Below are 25243 nucleotides of genomic sequence, written 5' to 3'. Positions count from 1 at the left end.
GTATGTGTACGCATGCACACATGCACGCACACACATGCACGCACACGCTCACACGCACGCACGCACGCACGCACGCACGCACACACACACACACACACACACTTGTTTCTCTAAACTATTGCCATCTTATCAGTTGCACCACTTCTTTTGCACTAAAAACCTGCCTGTTAATATGCCCATTCCTCAAACTCACAAGCAGTCACCAGCCGAGTGCTGAAATTGGCTGTGACTTGCAGTCTGTCAATTCCACTTGCTACTATGAAGGATGATTGACAGTTTTTTTGTAATAATCAAATTAAATAATTAAATTGCAATAAATATTACGGACTTAAAAACCATGACAAACACCACCAAACATTTCACATACTGTACAGAATTACTATGAGCAAAACAGGTTGATTTTCTTTTTTTTTTAATTTTCGTTTTATTATCATTATTGATTTAAATTAACAAACACTACTATACATATTGCTGTTTTTATTCATTTTGAATAATTTTAGACAGTTAAAGCATTTGGAAAAAGAAATAATTGATGAAAACAGGCGACAGACAGTAGATGACATGTACAGTAGAAGATCTACAGTCAATGGCTTTCCTATGTGTTTCTAGGGGTCCAGAATTTTTTAAACAGACAGACATATAATCACACTCTCCCACAACAACGTCTTTTTGGTATCACATTATGTCTTTTCATGTAGACAATGCAGGATAAGAGATTCCCTGTTGCATCTGCATGATACCGTAACCAGTGAAGTTGATCATCAAAAGATAAATAGGTGACACACGTTCCTTCGAAACAAGTTAACAAAGACTACAGCAGCTTTTTCATGCATTGCAATTCCATTTGCTGCATCCAGCACAACAAAAGTCTTTCGGCCCCATTCTTCTACTCCATGGATTAAAAACAAACAAAAAAAACTTTATAGCAAAGGTTTTGACACCCCTTGACCCCTGACCTTATATTGATAAGGAATGTTTGAAGTAAACAAAGTCTGAAATATCATAGTTCTAGCCTTCTCAGTGCTTGGTATTCAAAACCCACATCCCTTTAAGATAACCACAACAAAATGCTATATAAAAAAAGAAGTGCTTCGTAGAACTTCTTCAGAAATATTGAGTCTTCTCCTCGAGGTGTTCCCTCTTTAATCTCAGGCCAGCTGTAGATACGGTACTCCTTTAGTCCCTACCTATTGGTCAAACATGTTTTAGTTGGGTGTGTGTACTTTGTGAAACCAATAAGGCTTTGCACTAGTGTCAAGGTTTCCACCCAGTACCTAGGAGGCTGGCATATGCTCATGCACCTAGAAAACAGCACATTTTGTCGGACCTTTCCTCTAAAAATCGACAGATCTGCAGACAAGTGTAATCAGGGTTTACATTGCTCTCTAGACCACAGTGGCTTTTTTCAAAGGTTGAACAAAACAGCTCATTCACATCAAAATGTGTGTAAACCAAAAAACCTTTTGGACTTTTGAAACACAGGGTTAGGGACCCTATTTGGAAAATATGGAGTCAGCAAAAACAAATAATGGTTTTAGTAGAGAATCCAGCAGGCAGGAGTGTTTGGTTCAAATTAACACATTGTCATAATTCAATTGAAATGTTGCAGCAAAAAGATCGCTCTCTCTGACGAGACAAGGTGAAGCTATGACTTTTCTCTCCTCCATACACAAAGACTTTGGCAAGGCCATACCACACCCTCCATTCCTGCAATGCGCTTCAGGATTGGGGTTTCACTACACATGGGAGAAATCACATACACTTTTTCATAAACACGTCGTAAAGTTTAGGTACAAGATCACTGAGGAAAAGCACATCAATACTACTGTAAAGTCAAGCTGCCAACACTGTGGCAAAAGAGTCGCTGTAGAGTATTGAGGGACTTGATGTTTAATCAAAATTGGCTCGTATCCTTTGCAACATGATTTGAGGGGAAGCCATGTTGCTTTTCTACAGGCAGATAAGGAGAGGACAATGTATCAACAAAACACTTCGTAAAATTCATCAGCACAGGCCATACACAATTAAAGAGGTGGAAATAACGTTGATTGTTTTTTTACAAGCACATCCATACTCTTTGTAGCAACTCCAAGAATCAACGTCCAGGTTTCTGGGATTTGAAGGAGAAACAGAGAAAAAGAAGTGTAAAACCCTTGATTTATTGTCTCTACATATACATATCCCCCCTCCCCAAAAAAACAGGAAAATGCTGACCTCGCTTAGTGATTGACTGACTGATTGATCTTGGCGGAGTGCAAATGTTTTCCACATGGCTTTATAACATTGTCGTCAAAAAATAGATTTAACTCGCTTCCGAGTTGTCTGGCCACCTCACAGTTGCCTTGTGTGGGCGTCTCTCACCTCAAAGTCAGTAAACAACTTTACACTCTATAGAGTTGAAATGGAGACGGGACAACACCCGTCGGGGTAGGTGCACGCACAATTACATATTTAGAAAAAGAACACAAAAAAAGAATTACACTGAAGCATAACGAGAAGTAACAAGCGACATAGCCCTTGTTGGGGAAACAAATCACACGCTCGGCTTGGTCCAGACAGTTTGATGCACTCTCGGGTCCTTCGAGAAGCTGTGGGGCCACTCAGTTGCTTCCCACGGGCCTCAAGTGTTTTGTTTGCCACCCGCGCACGTCCAGCCTCCCTTGGCCCGCTCAGAGGGCCAGCAGAGTGGGTGAATTGAGGGAGTCTGAGGACTGGTCGCCACTGCTGCTGCTGCGCCGGTGAGCCTTGGAGCAGGACTCTGAGGAGGGCGAGGGGCTCTCGGGCTCCATAATGCTGGGGTAGGTGAAGATGAGGCTGGGAACGCTGGGCGTGGAGATGGGCGTGGAGGCCGCCACCACCGGTGTGTTGAGGCTGTCTCCGTCCATGCAATACATCCCGATTCCGCCGCCACCCAGGCAGATGGGCTTGATGACGGAGCGCTGGGTTTTGCCCACATCCTGCCTGTTGTCCTCGTCCGGCTCTTGTTTCACCACCACATGGTTTAAGGGGGCCCGCGGGCCGCCGTTGGAGCGCATGGTGAGGGGGAGTGGAGCGCACTGCTGCTGCTGGTGGTGATGCTGGTGGTGGTGGCTACCCTGGTGGTGGCGCTCCTCTGTAGGCAGCTTGCACACAGGATTGTGGGCCACCAGCATGAACTCCAGCTTGTCCTTTTCCTTCTGCAGGGTCTCGATCTCCTTCTGGAGGTCTGCCTTCTCCTCTTCCAGCTTCTCCGTCTCCTGCACAACGCACAACATGGGACAGAAGATGTGGATGAGTAATCGGTGTTGAAATGTTTGAATATCACTCCAACATGATGCTACGACAAATACTGCATTTATTTACTGTGCAGCCACACACACACACACACACACACACACACACACACACACACACACACACACACACACACACACACACACACACACACACACACACACACACACACACACACACACACACACACACATATAGAGTATATTAAGGCTGGGTGATATTAGGAAAACTCGATATTCGATAACGTTGTTGAATACCTCGATATTGATATTACTACTAATTAAATGCCTTATCTCGCCTTAAGGTTTTATTGAAATAACCACACCTGGTTACAGATGGACAGCTTTACATGCATGCATAGTGTGTCTGTTAAATAATTTGACACATACACCGATACCTAATTTCAAGCCGTCTTCGTTGATATGTATACCTTGCATGTTGATACCTCGATATCAATATAATGTCGATATATTGCCCAGCCTTAACACACACACGCACGCGCGCGCACGCACACACACACACACACACACACACACACACACACACACACACACACACACACACACACACACACACACACACACACACACACACAAACACACACAGATTTCTTGCTTGACTTGTAACAAGCTGCAGTAACAGATGGCTAGGGAGAACAGCAATGCTTTACTTCATTATACCAAAAGAGGGCACTGTTTGTCTGCCACAGTTTGCTAGGGGAGGCAAGGCAGATAAAATATTGAACTTTAGGAACAGTGAGGTACAATCAGCACAAACAATCTAAATAATGTGTTGTTGGCTGTGGATTATATTACAGTTTGACAATCTCAAAATCTTCAGACTAAATTGGATTAAAGGTCTCACTTGTGGTCTCTACCTGTCGACTACACACTGTGTTGTTCTCATGGAGATATGGGATCTGACATTAAAGCAACGCGGCTGGACTATAATGATGTGTCATTAATGTGTCACGGGCCCCAGGAGACAAAAACAGACCCTGTTTTAAGGAGTCGTTCCCGGTCCAGACAGGGACAGGCTGACAAACAAAGATAAACTCACACGCTGTCTGAGAACTTTGACTCATGGGGGCGAAGGTATGAGGAAGTGGCAAACAAAGAGCGCCAGTCATTCAAAAAGGAGCGTGGGGTAAAACACTAAGGGATGATATTAGTCCATTGAAGAGCAGAGAAGTTACCCTTTGCACTGTTGGAATGTGACACTTCCTTATTTGGAATTTTAACAGAGAGTGGTGTGAGAGGACGGAAGGGCGGTTTTCCTTGGAGCGATGGCTGTGGTAGTGTGGGAGAGTGTGTGTGTGTGTGTGTGTGTGTGTGTGTGTGTGTGTGTGTGTGTGTGTGTGTGTGTGTGTGTGTGTGTGTGTGTGTGTGTGTGTGTGCACGCACACATGTGTGCCCATGCGCCTGTGTACTGTATGCCTACAGTATGTACTGTATGCGCGGCGCATGTCTGTATGTGGGATAGTCAGTCAGACAAGCAATTTGCCCCTTTAGAAAAATGTCCTGCATTCATAGGGACAGCTGCCTACAGCGCATTCCATTCCTGGGGTTTTCGGGCCTGACAAGCTCACCCTCACTGTAATTGAGCTAATTAGTCCATTTAGATGCCGTTACTGTCTGCCAGGCAAGTTCTGCTAGACAGGCCCACCTCTGTCTACAGCTGTGCCAGACAAAAAGCTTTTCAGCGACTGTCATCTGTTACTAAGACGTAATGCTATGGAACACACAGCTCGAGACGAACCAGTAGCACAAGGTTGTACATTTTGAGGTGTGGGGGATCAATCAGCCGTTAGCGACTTGCAATAAAACCAGACATGAGCTGCTTTATTTACAGTTTGGTTTGTTTGGTGGACGGCCGTTTGTCTGTTCTTTTGAGTGCTGTATGTAGCTACATTCTGAGTTCAGTGTCTCAACAAAACGACACCATGCACAAACAAATCTGCCAGATACTCAGCTAAATTGGTCTTAGGATGTCCCCCCGTGTAGACAAAACCACAGAGTATGGGCCTTCAAGAGTGAACGAGATCTTTCGTGGAAAGTGGATAGGCGTCTGAGAACACTGCTTTGTAGTTCACGTTATCCATGTTGCATCGTGACAACGCAAAGTAACAGACATTCAACTGATTGCGATTTGTTATTTTTTTTCCTTTACCCACCCCTTGGAGCATGTCGGTGAGCTCTCGTCTTCGGTTGCGGCATTTGGCTGCGGCTAACTTATTCCTCTCTCGTCTGACTCTCCTCTTCTCGTCCTCCTCTGGGGTGAGCTGTGAAATGGAGGAGCACACCAGGTGAGTTGCCAGCCTCTCTCTCTCTCTCACACGCATACATCCAGACAGACGCACACACACGGCTCAATCAATATCAAGCAGAGGAAATGTAACAAGAACTGGTTACTGCCGGCTGCAAGCGGCATAACAAGTATTCAAATGCAACGAAAAGTCAGTCGAGGACACCAGCCTTGGCGTGATAAGATAAAAAAATAAATTATGCAGCGCTGCTCCTGCTACTTTGCCTCTGAGAAGAAATCAATGGCACAGTGAGGTATGGATTATACAGAGATGTCTGCTTTGTTTACAGCTGAGCCATTTTAAGAACAACCACATCAATGAAGGATGTCTGTAGCAATGAAGTGAGAATAAAAGTCCACACTTCATAATACAGTACCTACGGAGTCAGGGGCGTCACAAGGGGGAAAAGTGGGACTGAGTTACTAGGGCCCAAGGTGGAGGGGCCTGAAATTATTTTATACTTTAGCTATTGAAAAATAGCAGATATACAAGCTCACAGCGCGGCACCGAGTGCCACGCTGCGAGCTTGTAGATCTGCTATTCTTGAAAAAGTCGTGAAAATGTGTGCAAATCTTTGAATGTGTATTTTTTAAGCGAACGTTTGTAGCGTCAAATTTTGCTTCTGGGGGGTCCATGGAACTAAATATTTTGAGATGGGGGTCCGTGGCCAAATACATATCATTTTGGGGGTCCTACTGGGGCACCACTGACATAGAAACATAGTTTTTTTTGCGACACCCCTGTACGGAGTAGACAAACACACAGCGTGTCCTCTCTCACCTGCTCGTCCCTCTTGCGTCGTCCGCGGGTGTCCCCGATAGAGCGGATGACACCAGGCCGGGCCAGTGTGTTGTGGCCCAGCAGTCCCGGGCCATTGGTCAGGTGATGGCTGTAGGGGTGGGCGCGCGAGTACGGGTTTGACATGGACGTGATGACGGTGGGCTGCACCATCCACTGGAGGTCTTGGCTGGTAGTGATGGCATTGATGGTGGGTATGAAGGCACTGTTGGAGCCGGGCATGTCGACTCTGTACTTCTGTAAAGGAGAGTGAGAAGAACGGAGGGAGATTGACAGAGTGAGAGAGAGAGAGGGAGAGAGAGAGAGAGAGAATTAGCCATGATGGATCAGGAAATTGAATAGTAATGGCAGGAAAATTCTGGCAAAACATGGAGCATTGCTCTATGCTGTGTAAATGCATGCATTTTAATCCCGTAGACATCATAATTCATCATTTTTTTTTACATCGTGTAGCTTCAATTAAATTCAAAGACAACCCTTGCCAAATTCATATATTTTTCCACATCAGGCTTATAGTAATGATTCGAGCCACAAATGCAAAAAAATAAAATAAAAAACACAGTCTTAATTCACCCGTTTAAGCCCTGAAGTGCAACAGTGACACATGCTGTGAATCATGCGGGAAAGCCCATGGTGTCTCCTGCATGCTCCATGATAGTAAAACTCTTTATGAGAGTACAAATGGAACCAAATGGACCCATAACAGTTCACTAACACTGATGGCTTTATGTGTCTGTATTAGCAAGTAGCCTAAGCGAGAAAGAACATAAATAAATTAACCTGCCATGCACATCTTAAGCATCATGGACTATCTCTTTCTCTGTCTGGAAACGAAGCTATAGCAAAATAGTTTAAATGTGTTGATTGCAGGAAGTGTTTGTGTGACATAATGAGGCTTAAATCAATTTGACACAGGCTGATTGCGATCACTCTTGATGGTGAAAGCTATATAGCCCCATTACACCTATAGAACACGAGATGATGGACGGTGATTATTGATCGAAGCAACAAAGACATGACGAGAGCGAGAGAGATTGTTGATTATATGATGCCATATCAGCGTGTGTCAACAGGTTCGTGGTACCTCGCGTACCCGAGGCAAGACACGCACACACACAGCCTTGCTGTGCGTTGTTAAAACACGGCGACAGACTTCACCAATAGCCGGCCTCGAGTTCCTGATTTCCCGTTGGATATCCCATTCTTTTGTGTGTTGTGTTGCCCTATGAATCATTAGGAGATATGCTAAACCACGTGAATACAACGGTCAGTTCCAGGAAAACGGTAAACAGCCTCGAGGGGGGTTGGCTGGGTTGGCTGGCCTGCCCCGTGCGTGCCAAATATTTCCACAAGTTAGACAAGTTAAAATTCCAATCTCTTCATGATATCATGTCCCGAGTGGAAACTTAAAAAACAATAACAACGAGGCATGCAGTCAGGCAGTGGAGTCAGTCTATGGCTATGTGTGATGGTAAGAAAGCGCTTCAGTGCCAGCGAAAATAAAGTCATTTACCGTAAGGTTGTGTGTATGATTAGGCTTTTCCAGAGAAGTCACTACGCAATAGCATGAAGCATGCTGTGGGTGTAGGTAAACAGCCCGTCTGTCTGTCTCTGAGCTTCCCGGATTCACATCCTACTAGTTGCGTTATGGCTCTCGGCGTCCTTGGCTTCGTGCGTAAACCTGGCTCCACTTTCCTCTTTTTTGTTTTTATTCTTCTCTTTTTTGAAGGCATGAAGATAGCTCATGATTATAATAATAAAATAAAATAAATGCCTTAATGTAGGCTAGGCCTAACCGATACTCTGCCATACGTACGGCCGTGTTTGGCATCGAAATGTGACAGCTGCCTACTTATTTAATTTCCCTTTTGCAGCACTTATGGATTCCTGGGTGGTTCACTGGTTCCATAGACAACTGTGGAGAGTAGCTATCATCAGGGCAATTTAGATAAATAGTCAATAAACCGGCTATAACGTCATTCCCCTGCTGAAAAATCTGTAACCAACAGGTTGGCGAAGGAATTGGGATTCGCTCTCGAATCTTCCTAATTTGGCAACATGTTGTAATAAATGTTTACGACAACGGGTGAAGGAGCGGTCGAAAGGCATGTACAGGCTCTAGAACACAACCATGATGAGCACAAACTGAAAAGTCCCTGAAAGTGGCAACTTACGCAATAACTATAGGCTACATCATATGTGGAGTTGTGTATAGGGTGCGGATATGCTGGCACGCACGTCGCACTTTTTGTCAGTGCCTGCCAACATATTCCTGCACCCAGGCTACCTTAAACCAGTGGTTCTCAAAGCGGTGTCCGGGGACCCCCAGGGGTCGTCGAGGCCTCGAGGGGGTTCCATGGGGGCCCCCAGCTAAATTATAGTTGGGAACCAAATGAACCCTTATGGCTTTATGGACATGTAACTCAGAGAGTGTACAAATGGAACCAAATGAACCCACACACTCTCAGAGTTAAATTAACATTGATTTAACTTTACAAAATAAATTGGGGTCTCAGAGATAGAAATGCCATGAAATGGGGGTCCGTACCATAGCCTAATTCATGTCAAACTGGGGGTAATTGAAATTAAAATGCTCTCGAGAATCACGGCTAGAGCCGTAAAAAAGGCATATCTTTTCAAATTGGGGTCTGCGGGCTAATAAGTGTACATTTTGGGGGTCCTATACATGGAAAAAGTTTGAGAACCACTGCCCTTGGATCATGGATCTCTGGATAAGCGAGCCAACTCCGCTCCGAATGCTTATAAACTCGGCATAACTGATACATTAGAGACGTTGGATCAAGTGCACCACACTCGGCTTCGACGTGTACAGACATGTCCACAACAGCCTGCGTTTCAGAAAATCTGACATTAGAATTAGGCTACAAGCGCTCTGGGTAAATTACTAGTTAATATATCAAGTTGACTCTTCTTCACAGCCCAAATATGTCTCTCTCTCGGAACATAAAAGCTTGACTTTGCCTCGCACATTGCGCGCGCGTAAATGTGCAGGACAGAACACGCTACCATTTCATAGTTAATGATAATGATGTGCGTTCTTTTAATAGTGTAGTCCAAAACACTTCAGTGTGCCAATCGAGGCAAAGTAGAGGCTTCATCGTGTGTGTGTGTGTGTGTGTGTGTGTGTGTCATTGGGTTCATGTCTGCTTTCTCCGCAAGCGAGGTGCGTAATTACTAGGGTACGCTGTACTAAAATAGCATCGAATTGTATTTAGCTGATCTGCTTTAAGTCCCAAAAGTACCATGTTAAGACAAACCAACGATCCTAGAGAGCGGGGTCGTCATGGTAAAATAATCGGATTCAACATCATGGACATTACGCATCATGTAGCCTAAGGCTTCCATATAAGCCCCATAGTTCTACCTGGTAGCTTGAGGTAGAGATCGGGCTGCCAATCGTGCTGCTGCCGCTTGTGAACGACTCTGGCTGGGCCGGAGAGGTGCTGCTGCCACGGGACGAGGTGTCGTAATTCCCGGAGTAGTCCTGGTACATGATCCAGGAAAGAGGAAGAGTTCAGCTAGACGACTTGTTGTTGGGGCTCAGGAAAAAAAAGAAACCCTCGCAGTGAAAAGGCACCAAAGCGAAATCCTTGGACTCGAGAGACTGCTGTCAATGTTGGATATCCAGAAAAAAGGTGATGATGGCAAACAAAAAAATGGCATTAATGTTCTCCCCCTAAAGTCAGCCTAAAAACACCTGAACAACCTTTGCCAGCATAGGATGTATTCCCCTGGTATCGCACGGCCTGTACACTTATAATATGTATTTATTATAAGCTACTTAAATTATTCTTGAGTCACCCGGTTAGATCCAGGTGCGCGAACTTCAAATTAAAGTGAGTAGCTGCTGAGGAGCGCACCTTTTTTTTCAGCAAGTCAATCCAAGTGAACTTGTAGTTACAGTGACTCACGCACGGTTTACATTCGCTCTAAACAACCCTATAGACCGTAGAACAGTTTCCGTCGTCTCTTGCCTGCTAAACACTTTTATCGCAGCTATCTACTAACTGTTCACTTCTTCTTTCTTTTTTTTCCTCCCCTTCCTTTCACCACACTTCCTAAAGATGACTCACTTCAATGGCACTATGAAGAACTGCAAGCGCTTTTCAACGCCAACACGGCGCACGTCACGGACCTGGGCGTCCACACTCCGCGCGAGGGAGGGGTTTGGACGCTTGGATCTACAATGCAACCGCCGTCCAACGGACTCCAGGGAGCACGGGAAATAATGTGACAGATGCAGGCACAGAGTGGGAATAAAAGCAACGCCCGTCGCGAGAAGTCGTATCGATTGTTAACGAGTGTGATCGCGGGATATCAAATTCACACTGTGTTCGCGGCTGGCATTTTGGTACTGTCCATTGACGCATGTTTCCTAAAATGGGCAGTTGCGTCAGAGAACGCGTGTGGGTTTCCTTGGTAAAGAGCGTCAGACAACGGGAGGGATTCCCTCCCATCGCCCCGGTGCACTTTGGACTTCGAACTCACAGCGATCGGTTGCTGGGCTGGACACTAGTCGACAGAAACATACCGAAGAGTCTCCAGACAGACAATATCGAGCAGGACAATGCAGCGTTGTTATCTTTTAAAGGCATTTTCCGTTTGTCTCACTCTCCACAATCACATGGACATAGATTGCCTCTGCGAAGAGGTGGCAGGCTAGGCGCGCAGAAAGCGTAAAGCAAGTTTTTATCAATCCAAATAAAATCGGAAATTAGTCTGCCGTTAAGACTGTAGGCCTAGTTACGTAGTTACGTATTCAGTGGTGTACTGTAAAGTAAAGAACACGTTTTACACTAGCCTACATCTCAGAGGCAAATAGGTAGACTATACATTTCGTGTCATGCGTAATTTGGAGTTAATTGTAATTCGGACGCGCGACTCACGCACCTCATAGGGCGCAGCGCCCAGAATATAAGAAACTGCGCATTAAGTGTAGCCTAATCCAATTGATTTGGTATGCTTATTTTAATCTAGGCTACCACCTTGGTTATATTGAGCAGAATGAGCACTGTTTGTTAAGGCTTTATCTTCATTGTTGCACCTGTCAAAAATCAGTCTAGTTAGCCTACTGTAGTCAGTGGTACAAAGTAACTAAAGTAGGCAACATTTACTCAAGTACTGTACTTACGTAAAATGTTGAAGTATTTGTACTTAGTATTTCCAATTTTCAGTAGGCCTACCTTTACTTCTACTCCAATATATCTCAGAGTCAGAGGCAAATATTGTAGGCTACTTTAATCCACTATACATTTATTTTAAAACTCGAGTTAGGCCTACTAGTTAGGCCTACTACTTTGTAGATTTGGATTATTATTGCAGAACATTTAAATTAACCACTTCAGCCCTATATACATTTCATCCATTTGAAAATAGCTTATCTACAAGTTCACCATGCTTCTGCTATTTTCTAAAGATTGTTACACCTATTTGAAAACTTTCTGCATAATGAGTAGGCTACTTTCTTCTTTTGGTAGCCTACTTTAAGTACATTTAGATACCAATACTTTTACTCAAGTAGATACATTTTGTATTCTGAATACTTGTAAAAGAGTATTTCTAAATGGCTGTAGGACCATATTGATACTTTTACTTAGTAACAAAAATGAGTACTTTTTCCACCACTGGTAGTGACAGAGGTCAGTGGGAAGTGAACTGTCAATCTTGCTCACAACTCGACCACAGTAGCCCATACCGTTCTTTCCTCAGTCAATGTGCATTAATTTACACTTTGTCCCATGTACCATCTGTGTAATTTCTGTGATCTGCACTTCTTAATTGTTTACACAACGCCCCCTCTTTCACCTTGGGGAGATTCCGGGCAGAGTTGCTGCGAGAGAGGATGCGAGAGAGTTCGAGTGAATCGGGCCAAGTTCCGCGTAACTTCCGCTCCGGAGCACAAAAGGGATCTATGAAACAACGCGAAGACTGCATGGAATGAAAAGAATGCAAGAAAGACTAAACTGAAGCTAGTGTGTGTGTGCACGGGAGGGAGGGAGAGAGAGAGAGAGAGAGAGAGAGAGAGAGAGAGAAGGGGGGGGGGGGGGGGTCGAGGAGGGGTCGTCGACAACCTTTTTGTGTGAAATTTGATCAATATTATTTTGAATTATGACACCACATCAAAATAAAATATTTCCAACATATTCTGACTTTCCATAGACCTATACATAAGTTGTGTATACCCTGGACTATATGGTCATATGCATTTTCTGTCAATAAAAATATTAATTATTCAATTTGCCAAGTGACGTGGTGGATCTGAATCATCTAGAAATGGACCATAAATATACATTATTTAACTACCCATACAATGACAACCCACAAGTGCCTTTGAATTTATGGTGAAATGACATGAAACTAAACGTGAACAAATGTTAGAGAACCTATTATTAAAGTTATGACAAGTGGTTTTATTTATGTCAAAATAGGTGTTGAAGTGTTTTATTTCGTTAAAATAGTCATTGCTGTAAAGTGTTTGTTCAGTAGGTCGGGATAAACATTGTATCTAATCAGGAGAGAGAACTCTTACAGGAGACAGGATAAATAAGTGGAATGGGAAGTAATGAGAAAAACTCAGTAAAAGCACATTATAGGCTATATATTTCCTGTTTGGCTGAAATTGGCATCCCACCTGAAAATGTATTTTCTGTTCACTAAAGAGCTAGAGAGATGTTACTGAACAAACACTCCATAGCTTTAACCTTAAAACAAGTGTCAGTTTTTATGCCACTGATCCAGAAGTCCAAGTACTGCTTCACAAGACTGCTCTAAAGTATATTCAGTATTTTTTCAGACATTAGTAAAGGTCCCGTATTCATAAATGTACTTATATTGGCATAAAAATACAGTAGCAAACATAGAAGTATACTGATGCAGAATGGCCCATTTCACATACTGTATTACATTACGACTAATTAGTAATGCATTAATGATAGTCATTACTTTTATGTTACAACTGGTAAAGGTGAGGATGATCTCAATTTGTTTATGTGCATCTGGGTAGCTTAACATATAATACATAATGTATCAATTCAATTCAATTCATGTATCAAGTTAATGGATGTTTTGTATTAATAATCCTACATCTGGAAAATAACTAGTGACTAAAGCTGTCAAATACTCATAGCAGAGTAAGAAGTACCATATTAGCCTCTGAGATGTAAAGCGGAGTAGAAGTAAGTGAAAAAAATATAACCAAAACGCCTGTAGTCTCAGAGATCTGGACTTGAGTTACAACTGCACTTTGACCACTTTTTCCGTCGACACCAAATCCCTTAGTTTTGCCAAAAATAGCCAATCTACAAGCGTACTAAAGTACCACAACTGGTAGATCTGCTATTTTTGGCCAACGTTCCCTCCAGGAATACGGAAGCTAGGGTTCAAGTGGTTAATCTTGGTTGTATCTAAAATTGGTCCACATAGCACAGGTAGTCTATCCATCCCTGTGATGACAGAGGATACAGAGGATGGACTCTGATCTCTAGATTCACATTGAGAGTTCTTTCAACAGATTGTGTTTTATTTCATGTCTGTCTTGTTTTGTGGTGATGTGTTGATTTTATGACATAATCTCACATTATACTGCACATGTTTTTCCCCCTCCACTATGGCTATAAATACTGTAGTTGTGATAGCACAGTTCATGTTGGAAAATACAATGCATTTCCAGATAATGGTGGTGAGCATGAGCTCAGTAATCTAGTCAAGGCTGTTTCTTCTTCAGTGTCCAAGGCATGTGGGATTCCATGAAAGGGTCTGTACTCTGTATCCTTTTTACATGTTCGGTGGCATTGTTATATTATTTACGGTATTTAACCACTTAAACCCTACTTAGTTGACCAGAGTCCCCCAGGGGGCCCTATACTAGAGACCTTCCTGTTTTCCCTCTGCACTAAATATCTTTGCCAAAAATAGTCGATCGACAAGATCGAGCTTGTAAATCGGCTATTATAAATTGGCCATTTGTTCACCCCAGAAAAGGGTGTGTGGTTAACTCATTAACTGCCAAAAACGTGAATCCCTTAAAAATCCCGTTGTCCCACCCTGCCACGCCCGTGAATCCCGTGAATAAAAAAAAAAAAAAAAAAAAAAAAGTTTCTTTTTTTTTTTTCAAAAATTTTTTTTTGGACCCCAAAAACGTTAGTAGGCATGATAGCGATCGCGAAATTGCTTGTTTAACCCCCATACAACCCCCATACAACTCAGGTAGCAGACCTCCAAGCTCACAACAGTGTAAAACATAATGGCTGCTATCTCATGAATGCCTGAACGGATTTCCATTCGGATTTTTTTGTTTGAAAGCTGTGAGCAATGTGGACACACGTGGTGCATTATCTAGGCATGGGTGTGCATGATCCGTGCACTATGAATTACATGGAAGTCTATGGAGACGAATGGCAGTTAAAGAGTACGAAGGTATTGTTAAATGGCAGCATATGAGTTAAACTTTATTCGTTATAACGTTTATTAATGTGAAAACCAATAGGACTTTTTATTCCCTTGTAACACTTAAGTGTTAAATGCATAACAGTAAGAGGGAGAGCAAAGAAGGACACATGAATGTGAATCTTTTGATGCTCTACATTTCAGTAGCATGTGTTCAGGGTTGGTGTCCTTGTATTCCCTTTGCTTCCTTCCCTCAGCGGCACGCACATGTTAATACCTGTAACCTGCATGGATAATAGCTCACATGATGTGCACGGCTAATCTGACAGCTCAACACCTAATAGAGTTGTCTAGGACATGCTGACTGGGTGGGCAGTGAGCGGGTTAAAGACTCACCAGGTCGATTGACAAGGTGAGTCAGTACTGTGACTCTGTCAGTTTTTGGACAAAGTAATCCAGCGATTCTCAACCTCTGGGCCGTGATGATATTACAAGCAGGCCCCCCAAATAATTGGGGTAAAATTTAGTAAAGAAATAAGCAACTTGTGGAACTCGAGGTGGCAGCGTGGACCATTGGGAATAAATTGTGCAACTCGTTCGGACGGCATTAAATGAGTTAACAAAGCAGCTTCACGCTTTTTCAATGTCACGCAAGGCCTCTTGTCACATTCAAACCGGGGCCAGTTAAAGGCCAGGCTAAAAAAGGACGTAGCCGTTGCAGTGGTTCTCAAGTAAAGGACTCCCAAATTGATATTTGATCGCAGACCCCCAAATGAAAATATCTTGCCCCAGAAGTGAAGACTTAAAAAAAATCTAAAAATGTTGAGATCTTTCAAAACATTTTAAAAATAGAAGATGTAGAAGCTCGCTGTGAGCTTGTAGATATTATATTTTTTAATATAGCCAACATATAAATGGATTAAGTGGTTAAAAATTGTGATGATGTGTTAACAAATTCAGCTGGAACCCTGACAAGGACCCCTGGGGTCCGAGGACTTCACTTTGAGAACCAGGTGCTCTATAAGTTTAAGTGAGTAGAGAGACAGTAAAGGCGGGACTCAGTAAAGAGAGAGAGAACGCGCGAGAGAGAGGGGATGACATCATACAGCAAAAGGCCTCGGGCCACATTCAAACCGGGGCCAGTTGAGGTTAAAGGACTTTATAGTACATGCTCTACAAGGTGCTACCGGGGCGCCACGGTTAATAAACTCTGTTTCCAACAAGGTTGTCCTCAACCGCTGCATGAGGCTGAAATGGGAGACTTCGAGAATGCGCCTGCCACGGACAATCTCCTGTTGCGTGCTACACGTGTGAGAGGGCAAATCCGGACAATGTCCCGACCTACTGTATGGAAGCTTCCGCTTTTTCCACTGTCAAGGACAAACACCTGCTACTTACCAGTGTTAAAACACACATTAGACATTGTTCTTTACATGACAGATTAAAGATTAAACTTTAAAGCACTTGGGTTGCTTGATTCAACTCAGGTCCACATTTTGTTTTAAAATACAAAATGAATATATATTTTTTTTGTCATGGCGATATCTAAATATTGAATCAAGCAACATAAAAAAAAAATTCTGGAGTGCACACAAAAGCCCAACTAGACGTTGAAAAGAAGTGTTTTATAGTGAAATACCCCTTGTAATGTCAGTGTCTGCAACACGCGACAGCATTATAAGTCTTATACTCACTGTACTGCTGTTTATTTGACAACTAAATCTATTTAATATTCATGCAACAGCACAGAAGGACACCTCCATAAAAGCTGAGGTCCACACCAGCACACAGAACATTTCGTCGCTGTCGGATGGAAACCTTGTATGTCTGAAACTGTTAATTTCAGAAAAAAAAGGAAAAAAGAAAAAGAAAAGAAACCTACCAATGTAGTTATTATTTAGTCACAAGCTCTTGTTAATACTTTTCATTGGTTCAATATTGATAAAAAACAGACACACGTAACCACTTTCACTTATTTTATTACATTTATCATAAAACTAAAACTATGCGATGTGAAGTGTTGTGAGGTTGTAAATCATCCATTTTTTGCTTTTGTGTCAGTGTGAGACTGTAGCCAAAGTAGGTCATTCATTTACCAAAATAAATATTGAAGTTGACATATGGAGATACAAGGTTTCCGCCCGACAGGGACATCATCATGCAAATTGAGAAACCAATCCAATTTCAGCAATTTCCTCCACTGGTTACCTTGACGACTCATGTGACACAGTCAAACAAAAGAGCACAGAATATAACGTCGCTGTCGGGCAGAAACCTTATATCTCCTTATTTCAACTTTTTGTGTCTTCCCGTAAATTAATGCCCCACTTCATCATATAAGAATCTCGCACGAAAGTAGATCGGCTATTTTCACTACTTTAAAATGTTGTAAAAATAATGATGAAGAAAAGAACGGTTTTGGACATACAAGGTTTCCACCCGACGGCAACGATAATTTGAGCATTCTTCACGATGAAGAGAGTGTGGGATTGTAGGGAGGAAGAATATGAATTTGATTGGCTCCATGTCCTCCAATAAGGCCAATCATGTTGAAGTAGGCTACTGTGTAGAAAACAACCTGGTATAGAATATCTTTCTCCTGGTTCATACTGTATGTCTGCCTAGCTGTTTCTTCACATTTGAGATCTTTTATTTTTCAGCTTCAGATGCAATTTAGGCTTAACAGTTAGAAAAAATGTCTTGGTAGTATGGCATGATAAATAGCTTATCTATCAGAATAGACAGATATTAGATATCTGATAGGTCTATTTAAGTCACTGATATTTAATGAGAAAAAAGGAAAAAGGGTACTGGATATCAGACTGAATTTTGGGCTAAACTACGGTACATGGCCTTCAAACATTAACATTTTCAACATATACAATTAATTTCACCTCAATGGTTTTTGTTGAGTGGCCTCAATCTAATAATTCAATATGCTTTTCAGTACAAGTATTTGATCATACTGGTGCTTAGACTGTGTGACTCTTCTTTCCTTTTAGACTTGTCCTGATTAATGTAGAGTGCTATCGGTTCAAGTTCAAACAATACCAGCAAAATCCTCAATGTTAATTGAGCTCTGAAGGTGTACAAACATTAAGTAAACATTAAGTTAGACTAAAAATCATCTTGCAAGATGACTCTTCTGTTAGGTTCAGAGCTCATACACCGGAAAATCTAGTGTATAACTCAACGTGTACACCTAAGTGTGCTAAACTAATTTATACCCATAAGAATGTCGAAGCTAAACGCAAGTGCCAGCAGAGATAATTGTTCTTATCCTCACATAGTTGACTTCTAGGGTGTTTAGTCTGTTTACTCCTACAGCACATCCGGAGACCAGCCTACACATAAACACAGCAGCAAATGGAGCAGAAACGCGATAGAACAAACGTTATCTTGCCCACTGGGTTTGATTATTTTATAATAACAAACTATTTCCCGAGTTGCGTGCGGGGCCAGGGCCACTGATACGGCAAACGGGGAGCAGAGGCATTGATCTAGCCGGAGGGCGGGAGGCGAGGGAATAGGACCATCTTACTAAATGCCATCACGTAGCAACCAAATGTTTCCTCGCTTGTTTGCCGCAGCGGGGAAATAAACCTGGCGACCTCGAGGATGACTCAATTTATCAAGAGGCTCAGCTACGACTTGTTTTCATGTTGCCATTGTGTGGCCCGTTACGCCACAAACATATGGTGCATTCACCCGCTGCAGTTCGCTGCACAATACTAAACTTAATTCTGTTATTTAGCCATGCTGAGATACATAAATTACAGGCCACAATGAAAAAGTCACGAGGGAAACCGACAACCATGCACAAAATCACCTGTACACAACACCCCCCCCTCCCCACCTCCCCACCATCAGTTCACACATAATCTTGACAGTAACTTCACAACCATTAGAGTATCAGTTCCTGATACAATGGAAGGAAGTGCGTCACAAACGCGCCGTACCTCGACACAAAGAAGAATGGAACAAGTGCTCGGGCGAGAAACAGAAGAGAGAGACGAGGGGGGAAACGTTGGAGTGCGCTGTGGAAGAAGTGAACAAATAGCAGAGTCCGGGAGAAGAAAAGAAGTGGAGTGGTCAGGGGACTTCTGGGCAGGCACGCAGGCAGCTCAGCCACCTGCAGCCCATGAATAAACAGGTCCCCTCACCCGCCCCCTCCTCCCGACATTCCCTTCCACTTTTACTGCAAAGCTTGTTTTGTCTATTGGAGGGTAAAAAAACACGGGCCTACGAACTGAAAACAAAGGTGTCCCACTACTAGAAACCAGCGGAGGAAAGCATTGGCCGGCTGACAAAAGTGGGCTTTATGTCTGTGTGTTATTTTGTTTTTTTGGCATCTCTGCGTGTTGTTTTCCTTGTCGTTGGCTGAAAACAGTCAAATCAAATAGCGCTGTCACTGGTGCTTTTCAGCACGGCCACAACACAGAGCACACACACACACGCACACACGCACACAATGGGGAAGTTGATCTCACTCCGTCAACAAGGCTTGTCCACACAATTTACGAGAATGCTGGTCTGAGAGCAATACTGACGGCCATGTGGTTTGGAATGTTAATGGGTTCTGGGTCGGGGAACCCAGCTGCACTCATGTTTGACTTTGTCTAACAGAGAGTGCACCAAAAAAAAAAGTATGACTCTCATTCCTGCCCTTAATGAATGAAGGGTTAATGTCCTGTTGTTTTAAAATGTCAAAGAAAAATACATCTGAAATAAGAAAGCCATTACAGTATACTGTAGTGATCTTCTATTACAGTGCATGTTAGGTGCATAATGTGTGGAAAATTGTGTTTGTTTGTTTGATTTGTCTTTCTGAAGCTTTCACATGCACATTCTGGTATAGACCTTTTTCCAGAGCGCTGCCGTGTAGCTGCGGTGTTGGCGCACAGCCGCACACACAAATAGGTGCCGCTTGACACCGCAGTTATGGTGGGAGGGTAGCGTTGTTCCGACGTGTCATTAGTCCGACGTCCCATTAGTCCGATGCTGGTGAACGCTAACCTGGTGAACCCTAACCTTAGTCGGACTCGGACTAATGGGACGTCGGAACTATCGAGATTTTCCCAGTTATGGTTGCCGCTCTGAGATGCGTTCTGCACATCTCCATTAATACAGTGTTTCACAACTAAATCTGGTCTTCCACCATAGCACTCACTGGATCCTGGTTTGACACAGGTTACACGACTCGGTCAGGGAGTGATGTCACAGGCCGAGAGCCAATCAGAGACTCGTCAAGACATGCATTGGTCAAGGAGGAAGTGACTGGCTCCTTTGCTTTTGCCGTGGTGCGTTTCGTGTTTTGCCCAATCTGTGTTTCTGTCTGAGCGTTCTTAGATTCTCGAGGCGCAAGGGTGGAGGGCTGATAATTAAAAACACACCGGACGCTGATGACGTGTGCACACGTCAAACTCGTCAATGTCTCAGTGTGCCGTCGATGCGTTTGACGCGTCTGATAGGGCTTTATATTAAACCGTAGCTAGATGTCTGGGGCAGAAACACTCCAATTCCCAGAATGCAACGGGAGATAACGTGATCAGGAAATCCGGTTCCCCAATACAGGCCAGTGTTATGAGATTCACAAATGTGGATTTATCTCGTAATCTAACTCCAGATCATGTTCATTTAAAACAAGCCCTTCTCTACCAGCCATTACACATGCACTGATGGCCGTCATTGTAATATTTCTGTACTGAATGAAAGAAAATACAATCGCACGGAAATACCGGAAATACTCTGATTAAATTTACTCCGATTACTTTTACTCTGAGCCTCCAAATTAAGGAGAAATCTATAAAATACCGTGGCACTCGGCGATTAAATCATTGTTTAATCAACGGCATCCAATGTGTAGTTAAAGAGATCGTCACATTAGGATATGGTGAGATCCTGGCATAATAAATGAGGAAATGGATAGAGGTATTCTAGGGAGAAAGATTACTAACTTGACATGTATATTTATTGTACAGAGATGATTATTTCTAAAGGATACAAACTCCACCATGGCGAAGGGGACTTTAAAGGAGACAGATTTACAGTAGCCAATTAAATATGGGATAAATGTGTTTCCGAATGGATAAATAATCTCAAAATGCTTCGAAAGGAAGGCATTTTTAGACCACACATCAGTACTACAACATGCATTCTTAACCAATGTATTGTGGTGACAACAGAATGAAACAAAGCAGGAATTAATGTGGCCCTGAACTCCCCAGGAATCCCTTACTGCAGATTAGCACCACTGTCATGTTTTTAGATGTAAGCTCATGTTTCTCATTGTGAACATACAGTATAGAAAATCCTCGTGCTCCACTGTAAATTGTATACCGTATGTATGCCAATATCCCTCTAGAGCCTCCCCGCGTGCCACTCGCCGGCTTATCTGTGTTGTGGGAAAAAAATCCCCATTGTTTTATTTTGATTCTTTTTATTTTATTTAAAAAAATAAAATAAAGAACGGCGTAATCGTGGAATATACTGTGCTCTTGACTGGTGCGCATTTCACACTGGGGCCCGCTGCAATCTCTGTGACGGGATCAGCTGTTTTGTGACATTGTTGCGACCGTAGGTCGCAGTTTACTGTCAGAACCAGCACAGCTTGTCCGTATGTATACAGTACGTGTAACGCCTGACACTGTGGTTCCCCTGACACATCACAGGTGACATCACAGTGATGTCAGATACTCAGAGCAGAGATAATGCCAGACACTGTGGTTCCCCTGACACATCAATGTGACATCATAGGTGACATGACAGTGATGTCAGATACTCAGAGCAGGGATCTCCATATAAGGGCATATTTTTTTTCTCCTTCTTTATATAAACCACTTGAAGAGCTTTGGTGTAGAGGGGAAAAAGAGAAGACTAAGTACAGAGTGAAAGGTCAAGTATTGACAGTTCAAGTGGTTAAATATTTGAAAACACAAATTGACATGAATCCAAAATACACTGATGATTGTGCTGTCAAACAATGAAACTATATGGAATCTATGAACAGGTTGATCAACTAAGTATTAATCACCCTTAACAGGCAGCGGGGTGGGGGTGGGGGGACCTTCAAGAGGAGGTGGGTCAAAGGAGAAGGAACAGAGGAGGAAGAGGAGGAGGGGTCTTCTTCCTGAGGTCTACTCCTCCGGTGCGTCCATTCCTTCCGGCTGGATGGAGGCTTAATGCGAGTGTGGAAAAGTGGAAAATTTAATTAGGCTGCCAAGGGGGGTTTGTGTCACTTGGCACGAGCCGTTCCCCTGCCCCCCACCCACCGACCCCACCCCCACCCCCACCTACAACCACCACCGCTCCTCTCTCTCCGCCCTCGCTCACCGGTGTTGCCATGTGTGCTTTTTATAAGCGACTTTTGGCTTGTTTTTTTCATATTGGTAGTTTCGAGTTGAGTTTTTTTTTCCATGTCAAGGACCCCCCCCCCCCCCCCACCCAAATGTACATGTACTTGTAGATCTGAAAATATTTAGTGCCAGGGACTACCATACAAGATTTGTGTATTTGAAATGTTTCAAAAACATTAATTTTTCAAGATGTTTCTTTGGAAAAAGCAGATCTATTTTCAAATAGCTGATCAATAGCTGATAAAGGTGCTCGTGTGGCCTATGGTCGCTCCTTTTGGGCTTGTTTTCATAGACCTGGTTGCGTATTTCTCTCACAAAATCTGGCAACACCGTCACTCACCCTTTCGCTCTTTACTTCATTTGCTGCAACAACCCAACACAGCATGCTTTCTCTCTCCCTCCCTCCCTCTCTCTCTCTCTCTCTACATCTCTCTCTCTCTACACACACACAAACACACACAGGCCTTAGGGGTGTGACCCACAGGGCTGCGGGAGCAGATAGAGGTCAACAATTTACAGCTGTCTGTGTGGCTTTCATAAAAAGCGTACCAGGGAGCAGCCTGTGCATTAACTGTGCAGTAATGCATTTTAAAAGGGTCCCTGTTTGTTTATATACCGTATGGATGGATACATTGAATTGTTTGGCGGTAACAATGTACGGCGGTGAGACTGGGCTTTAGATTGGCATTTTAGATTGCTGATTGAGTGCATTTATTGCACTGTAATAAATACTTACTGTATATTTATTTAGTGGGCGAGGTCGCGCCAATTCTTGGACGTCTGGCCAGTGATGTATATCGGACCAGTTACGCCTGCATGATAGTTAACAATGTGATGTCAGAACATGCCCATATATGGGCATTACCAAATATGGGCATTCGCCGCATTCCCAGATATGCGCTTAACTCTTATACTGCTTTGGACGTTCCTGTTCGCCCCAATTCTCAAGAGACCTCCGCGCCAATACGGCGCTCGTTCGCGTTCGTTCGTTCGTTTACCTGGTTGAAGCTGATGAGGGGTCGCGCCGCCGTGTACTGTAAACACATTTTCCGCGGTGATGGTGTAAAAAATCCATTATGCGTTAACATCAACGGAGACCAATTCACTTCCTTGTTGATTTCTCTGGCTGTGAGGCTCTGTGGCCAGTGACTGGTCTGAATGCACGTAACAGGCAAATCACATTCATTCTCAGCATGACGCCGCCCTCTGCTGCCTGGCAGACCAAAGTGCACTATTGCACAATCAAAAAAAAAATAATAATAAAATAAATAAATGTCTATCTATCTACTATAACGTCGCAAAGGTAAGCCGCTTTTTGATGGCACCAGACCCAATAAATAAATAAATAATCTGGCAGTAGGAGAGTTAATATTGATGACATTGGGACAGGGATCTCCATATATGGGCATAAAATGGACAAGGACGTACAGTAATTAATTTGCAAGTGTGACTCGTGATGACATCAGCGATCTCCATATATGGGCATAAACGGATATCAAAAGCCAGAGTGTGATGTCAGAGCGGAAAACCCATTCTGTTAAGAGTGGTTCCCCTGACATCACATTGACATCAGAGCATGATGTCAGAGCGACAAACCCATAGAACCACAGTGTCAGGCGTGACGTCACGTACAGACAGAGATACGCAGACAGGATGTGCCGGTTTTCATAGTAAACTTGCGACCGTAGGTCGCAATAACCTATAGTCTATATTTGTCAAAGATGCTCAGATTTGCTGTACATTATAGCTCAACAAACAAGATAATATCAGGCTTACTATCACACACCACGCAAGACACATTTCGTTGTCACTCAGACCACTGAGGAGTTAAGCTTAAGATGTAGTAAGCTGGAAGTGCATGCTACTTTATTCCTGAGCTACACTTCCATCGCGTGACCCACATCACATCCACTCAGGCTCAAAGGGCGAAAAAGTTTCATTCAAGTCGCCAGGAAACATGCCTGCCCCTGGTGCCCTCGCACCCCAACTCTTTCCAACACACTGAATAGGCAACTCATATTCCATCTCTGTCGGGTGGAAACCTCATATGTCCAAAACTGTTACTCTACAAGCTTGTGGATCTGTTACTTTAGATGCTTTTGTGTGACACTGTAGTATAAGGGTCTTCAACGGGGGGTCCGGGACCCCTAGGGGGTCCTCCGAGCTACTACAGGGGTCAAATCTTTGAGTGATAGAAAAAAATGTTCTCCTTTTTTATATGCATGCACTTGAACCCTATAGTGTCCATATTCGGAGAACCTTAGCCAAAAATAGCAGATCTACAAGCTCACAACGCCTCGCACTGCGAGGTGTTGTGAGCTTGTAGATCGGCTATTTTTGGCAAATAGCTTTAAGAGCACACTAAGTACGGAGTGAAAGGTCAAGTTTATTATGTATTGACAGTGGTTAAGTGGTTAACAGATATTTAAGTGGTTAAATATCTGAAAACACAAATTGACAGGAATCCAAAATACAATGATGATTGTGCTGTCAAATGATGGAATCTATGGTGGGGGGGTCCCTGCTTCATCTCTCTCTCAGCTAAGGGGTCCTTGGCCTGAAAACGTTGAAGACCCCTGAGGGCGCTGATTTACAAAACACAAAAAGTAAATAAAATGGAAATAAGAGAGGTTTCCGCTTCGACGGTGACGATATTTACTTTTTCTGGAAGGCGAGGTGATGGATGCTGATGGTGGGGGAGTCTTGTCACATTACATGTACCTGTCTGCGTGCGTCTCCCATCGCGGCCTGTCATCTCACCCGACAGGTCTATCAGTGTCCACAGACTATCAGGACGCATCCCTCAGCCTGACAGGCTGAACCGACAGCGCGGCAATCCAGAGTGACAGCTCAGGTAGCTGGTGGAGGGGAGGCAGAGGTACAGAGAGCGTAATATAGGGCAGCGGTTCTCAAACTTTTTCATGCCAAGGACCCCCCCCCCCCCCCCCCCCCCCCCCCCAAATGATGTGTGTTTGGCTGCGGACCCCCACCTGAAAAGGTTTTGTGCCAGGGGACCCCCAGCCAGAAGCAAAAAATGTGTGTTAAAAATGTTCACTTAAAAAAATAAGAATTTTCAAAAATAGCAGATCTACAAGCTTGTATATGT

The 25243-nt window shown here is 43.4% G+C and overlaps 1 protein-coding gene across 3 annotated transcripts; it reads right to left on the bottom strand.

The window, feature by feature from the left end:
• Positions 1–523: 523 nt before the first annotated feature.
• On the bottom strand, positions 524–24942 carry fosl2 (FOS like 2, AP-1 transcription factor subunit). Of its 3 annotated transcripts, none has more exons than XM_080751335.1 (4): positions 24859–24942; positions 6359–6613; positions 5447–5554; positions 524–3236 (listed from the first exon to the last, which is right to left on the bottom strand). In XM_080751335.1, the coding sequence occupies exons 1-4, from the start codon at positions 24877–24879 to the stop codon at positions 2670–2672; spliced, it is 951 nt and encodes a 316-aa protein (XP_080607461.1). In that variant the 5' UTR covers positions 24880–24942; the 3' UTR covers positions 524–2669. The 3 variants fall into 3 exon arrangements, with proteins under 3 accessions (XP_080607461.1, XP_080607460.1, XP_080607459.1); XM_080751334.1 differs by having other exon boundaries at positions 24797–24928; XM_080751333.1 differs by lacking the exon at positions 24859–24942 and adding an exon at positions 9762–10423.
• Between the last annotated feature and the right edge of the window lie 301 nt (positions 24943–25243).

Source organism: Nannobrachium achirus (assembly GCF_963921795.1).
Source record: "Nannobrachium achirus genome assembly, chromosome: 20".
Classification (NCBI taxonomy): Eukaryota; Metazoa; Chordata; class Actinopteri; order Myctophiformes; family Myctophidae; genus Nannobrachium; species Nannobrachium achirus.
Note: the sequence above shows the minus strand (reverse complement) of the source record. Positions and strands in the feature narration are given on the sequence as shown.